This window comes from Ranitomeya variabilis, chromosome 4 (assembly GCF_051348905.1).
Source record: "Ranitomeya variabilis isolate aRanVar5 chromosome 4, aRanVar5.hap1, whole genome shotgun sequence".
Classification (NCBI taxonomy): domain Eukaryota; kingdom Metazoa; phylum Chordata; class Amphibia; order Anura; family Dendrobatidae; genus Ranitomeya; species Ranitomeya variabilis.
In genome coordinates, this window is record NC_135235.1 from 232,437,491 (window position 1) to 232,443,490 (window position 6,000).

Sequence of the window (6,000 nt, forward strand, 5' to 3'; positions counted from 1 at the left end):
GTGTTGTGTGAGAAGATTTGGTAGGGTCCCTGTCAGGGGTGGGATCCTGACAGAGGCTTGGCTACAAGAAGGAATGTAACGGGACCGTGCCTGCTCAGCATAGCGGCGGTGCCCAAGGAAGGATTAGAAGCGAGATAGATTGTGCTGAGTGAGAAACGAGATCAAAGCAAGAAGGAGAATACCAGTAGGAGTCGTGCTGTGAGACCGAGGCAACATCCTACTGAGGCGCACAACCGGCGGCCGGAACGCCGAGGGAGTATTACAAAATTCAGCTTCAGGCAATACTCTAAACCAACGGCAGGACAGTCAGTCTAAGGCGGGCTGTCTCACCCAAATCACCTATGCAGTCTTGGGGGGCAACTTGTGGAGAGGGGCGACTCTAGGGTCCCGGAAGAGCTCCGAGCCTACCCGTCATACGGGTGCCGTCCTAACCGCAACATCAGGGAGGGACGGAGGATTAGCAGAACATCATCTAATCGAGTTGTGAGGGAACTTAAGAAACAGACACAACAGTTGTGGGGACTTTCCGTAAGCACAGCAGGGAAGGACCGCAACACCTAGCGCTAGAAGGAAGGCACAGATTTCCACCTGTTAAGAGAACTCTGGAGGTGCCATTGGACCGGCTGGACTTGCGCAGCCTGGTTATCCGGATTCCGGACTGAGGACCCAGAGATCTTCAGTAAAGAGGTAAAGAGACTGCAACCTGGTGTCCTCGTTATTTACTACGACCTACACTGCACCGCAACACCACCATCTACATCCATCATATCTACTCCTGTACGCCCCTCAGTAGGGTCACGGACCGGGCCTAGCCACCGTGACAACCCCAGAGCAGAGACTCAGAGGCCCGGTACCGGGTACCCCTCGGCCCTGCGGCAGTGGGGGCGCTACACATCAACTTCTACAACAAAAGGTTTCGATACATCTGGTTGCACCAGAATGGGAGCCGAAACAAACCTGTTTTTAAGAGATTCAAATGCGCACACAGCAGCCTCAGGCCAAACGGAGAAATTGGTACCCTTTTTAGTCATGTCAGTTAGCGGTTTAGCAATGACAGAAAAATCCTTGATAAACTTCCTATAGTAGTTAGAAAACCCAAGGAACCGCTGAAGTGCTTTCAGGTTATCAGGCCGTTCCCAATGCAACACCGCTTGCACCTTGGCGGCGTCCATTTTAAAACCAGAAGCAGACACAATATAGCCCAAGAAAGGCAACTCCTGTACCGAAAATACTCATTTCTCCAATTTTGCATACAGCTTATTCTCTCTGAGGAGCTGTAACACCTGCCTGACATGATCTAAATGAGTATCACGGTCGCAGGAATATATAAGGATGTCATCTAGGTACACAATAACGAAACTTGGCCCCTGGTTTAAACCTGATAGAACAGTCATAGGAGCGATGTGGTGGCAACTCTGAACAACCTTTCTCAGAGAACACATCCACAAAATCCAAAAGTGACTCAGGAACGCTTGGAGTCACAGCAGAAACACATGTGGCCAAGCAATTCTCCTGACAGAAATCACTCCACTGAATTATGTCCTGAGTTTTCCAGTCAATAACCGGGTTGTGTGTAGACAACCATGGGAAACCCAGAACCAATTGTGCCGGAAGACTCTTGAGCACCTTACATGTAACCTGCTCGAAATGAAGAACCCCAATGTGGAGTTTAACCTCAGCCACAAACTCAGTAATCTCCCCCTGTGGGAGAGGAGCAGAATTGATGGTGACCACGCGGATAGGATGAGGCAGTATTTCGATCCTAAAACCAGCAGTGCGCGCAAACTCATCATCAATGAGATTTGTGGCAGAACCACTATCCACAAAAACAGTGATTGGCAGCTCTCTGCCAGCGACAACAACTTTGGCAGGGAGCATGCATTAAGAAACCATCATGGAGGATATACATAAGCTCATATTGGACTCCTCCACACCCTCTGAGCTTAAAAGTTTTTCCGCCGTTGTGTCTTTCTTTGACAGCAGAGGAGAGATATTAATGACCAGTTTTACCGCAGAAAAAACAGGCTCCCCGCTTCCTGAGTACAGGGGCTCGATTCTTAACATGTCATACCCCTGCGATTTGCATAGGTTCCGTGGGCTCACCTGCAGCAACCTCACGTGAACCTAAACCTTCACCCACAGGCTGCGTCTTATGATTCCCCTGACGCAAACGGCGATCAATGCGGACAACAAGACTCATAGCGGAATCTAGTGAAGCAGGAGTCTCGTACATCAGGAGGGCTTTTTTAACCCTATTAGAAACACCATGAATAAAGTGACTGCGCAGCGCAAACTCATTCCACTGTGTGTCGACCGCCCAGTGGCGAAATTCAGAACAGTAATCCTCTGCAACACGCTGCCCCTGGCGAATAGTGCGTATCTTAGATTCTGCTAGAGCCATTTTGTCAGGCTCATCGTAAATGTTTCTAAGAGAGGAAAAAAAACTCTTCACAGAGTCAAATGCAGCAGAATCAGATGGCAAAGAAAACGGCCATGCTTGGGGATCCCCGCTTAATAATGACAACACCAGGCCCACACGCTGAGCCTCATTACCGGAGGAGATCGGGCGCATACGGAAATACAGTTTGCAAGCTTCATGAAAAGAAACAAATTTACTGCGTTCCCCAGCAAATTTTTCAGGCAAAGGAAACTTAGGCTCAGCAACTTTACCTGTAACTCCGGCTTGCACATTAGACACTGCAAGTCCCTGTTGCTGCACTGCCCCCCTCAACTCAGTGACCTGCAGGGACAGCGCCTCCAACTGGCGGGTTAAGGAAATCATGGGATCCATGAAAATATTGTTGGCCGATTATAATGTCACGGGAGAACTAGGCAGGAAAGAGCTAATAACCCGGGCCCCTGCGATTTCCCTCAGACTAGGGAAACCCTGACTGACCCTCTCCCAGAGTTTATACTGATGGTGTGCATGTCTGAGCCTCCACCCTCGCCCTATCTCCTGTTTCAACCCTAGCCTGAAACCACAACCCACCATCCAGTGAAGAGTCCACACTCCAATACCCACAGTTAGCACAGACAAGGATAACGGAAAAATAAGCACCACGCCGCAGTCACTCAGGATTACACTATAAATGCAAAGGGCAAAATAAATACAAATATAGGAAGGAGCAAATAAGACAAAGGGAAATACACCACCAGCAACGATACTCCAACTACTAGTTCACCACTCCAGACCGAGATAACATGCACAAGACAGAAGCTATAATCGGCGACGCCCAATGTTCAGGAGAACTATTTAAAGGCAGTGGGCATGGCCCAGCTTCCAATCCGAGCACCAGGTAATTTAACCCTGGACCAGCTAGATAAAATCTAGCCGACGCCAATGAGCCCATAGTGGTCAAAAGCGGAATTACCGCTGTCTGTCGAACGACCTGGTCTGAACAGCGTCCGACATGACATCCAGCTCCTGTGTTCAAGTTTAAAAAAAAAACACATTCATACTCACCAAACATCTAATTCCCCAACACCCTTGATCTCCTGTAATAAAAATAATAACCCAACACAAATACTCCCTGTCCGCCACAGTCCTAAATAACGAGTGTCCCACGACGATCTCATGTGTCCAACAGTGACATCAGGAGATGTGACTGCTCTACACGGCTCCGGTGACACAATTGCAGGACGTATCCTCCTGCAGTGTATCACTGCGACGTCGTCCGAGGTCAACGGAGTTCGTGCTGTTACTTGCAGCACAGCTGCGTGATAACATTATCACACAGCGGTCCTGCCGTAAGTGAGAGAACGAACTCCTATGTCTAAGGCTACTTTCACACTTCCATCTTTTGTCCTCCGTCACAATCCGTCGTTATGGGCAAAAAACGGATCCTGCAAATGTGCTCGCAGGATGTGTTTTTTGTTCATACACTTGTATTAGCGACGGATCGTGACGGATGGGCACACGTCGCATCCGTCGTGCGACGGATCCGTCGTGTTTTGGCGGACGTGACGCACCAAAAAACGTTCAATGTAACTTTTTTTGGTGCGACGTGTCCGCCTTTTTTGATCGCGCATGTGCGGCTGAAACTCCGCCCCCTCCTCCCCGGACTGCAGAATGGGCAGCTGATGCATTGACAAACTTCATCAGCTTCCCCTTGTCTTGCAGTAATTTCACATGCGTCGGTACGTCGGACCAACGCATTGCGACGGCCCCGTACCGACGGAAGTGTGAAAGTAGCCTAAGCCTAGTCATGACTATTGAAAGTGAATGTAACTTTCAAAGTGATTGATTGCAATGAACCTGCAACTGTGTAAGAGGATACTTATTTTTTGGGAACAGACACACAATACACTAACTCACGTTATACTGTTACTAATTCTCAAACTGACTTTCTATTAACTAATTCAATCCTCCTAAACCTATATTCAAAATCATTAAGAGTGTCCTTGTGTCACCCGGAATTCGCTGTCTTGTGTGTCCCATAACATCAGAGGCTGCACTCAGGATAGTGGCTCTCCTTAAGGGCTCATACTCACTTGCGATAAACTGGGATGAGTCTCGCATGTTAATCCCCGGCGCTGCTGCTGGCACTCAGGAGCGGAGCGTGCGACTAGACCAGCCTGATTGACAGGCGAAAACGGCGACTTTGGTAACGTATTTCGGCAGCATAGGTGGGGAATCGGGGTCCACAAAATACACTATTGTAATGCACAGCTCAGGCCCTATTTAACAGTATTTTTATCTCATACAAAAAAAACGGGGTAACAGGTTCCCTTTAAAATTAATTTTCTCATCTGTAGGCTGCAGCAATCTGAAAATGTTTATAAACAACACAGCCATCAGTACTGAGACATAATTAAAGTCTACATACATGTATCTAATTTTTTTCTTGTTTGTTCTTCATTTTTAGAGGAGGCGTCTGTCTCCAATTCTGAAAAATTAAACTGAGAAAAAAAAAAAATTACAGTAATGCATAGTTTGGTGGACATGTTAAAAAAAGCTGCAAGTCATGGGAGTTTTGATGTTTTTTTCTGACCTTGCGACATTTTGTCACATAGCTGAGATGCGCCGGCTCAGTTCCCCGCTGCCATCTGCAACCCTGTGACGCAATCATAGGTCGCTGATGCGTTGCCATGACAGCACCGGGACAGGTGAGGACCCCTGTCGCTGTTATGACTCACTTCCTGTGGGTGTCCGGCAAGCTGGCATTTAGAGGAGAAGATCATTTCTGCAGCATAGAGGGATGCCGAGCCATCTCTCTATGCTGACGAAGTGATCAGACACTGCAGTGTTGAGGCGCCATAAGGGGCCAAGTTAAATAAAGAAAATTGTAAAAAAAAAAAATTAAATATGGAAAAAAAATTATAGCACCCCCTTTAGCCCTAATGAAAATACAAGTATGAAAATATAATAATACACATATTTTGGATTGCAGAGTTCAGAAATGCACGATCTATCAAAATATAAAATAAATTAATGTGATCAGCAAACTCTGTAACAGAAAAAAACATCCAATCGCCAATTTTAGTTTTCTTTCACTATTACATTGCTATAAAATGCAATTATGCAATTACAGGCGATCAAACCAGCGTATCTGAATAACAAACCCCCAGCGTATCTGAATAACAAACCCCCAACTGTATGTAACTGTATGTTTACCATGTCTAATATCCTGTCGGGTTTGGAAGGAGAGAGGAAAAGCCGTCAATTGAATTACCGGCTTTTCACATATCTCGCGCTGAATTAACTATAAATACAGAATATATAAATATTTATATATGTGTCTCACTGACATATATATATATATATATATATATATATATATATATATATATATACTGTATATATGTTTTAACTTATATTTCAGCCCATGGATCCATTGTATGTTGGTTTTGCAAGCCTGCAAGAAAATATCGCAGTACGGATGCCATACGGATTACATACGGAGGATGCCATGCGCAAAATACGCTGACACACCCTGCCTACGGATGACATACGGATCACTATTTTGTGAACATTTAGGCATATTACGGCCGTAAAAAAAG

The 6,000-nt window shown here is 46.2% G+C and overlaps 1 protein-coding gene across 2 annotated transcripts in view; it reads right to left on the reverse strand.

The window, feature by feature from the left end:
• Positions 1 to 5,577, reverse strand: part of LOC143768745 (IgGFc-binding protein-like) — a 184,696-nt gene extending 179,119 nt beyond the window's left edge. For both annotated transcript variants that reach the window (XM_077257394.1, XM_077257395.1), the window contains exons 1-2: positions 4,992 to 5,577; positions 4,827 to 4,899 (exon numbers count right to left, since the gene is read on the reverse strand). In XM_077257394.1, the coding sequence (XP_077113509.1) occupies positions 4,827 to 4,899; positions 4,992 to 5,090 (172 nt within the window). In that variant the 5' untranslated portion in view covers positions 5,091 to 5,577. The remainder of the gene's footprint in view (positions 1 to 4,826; positions 4,900 to 4,991) is intronic.
• Between the last annotated feature and the right edge of the window lie 423 nt (positions 5,578 to 6,000).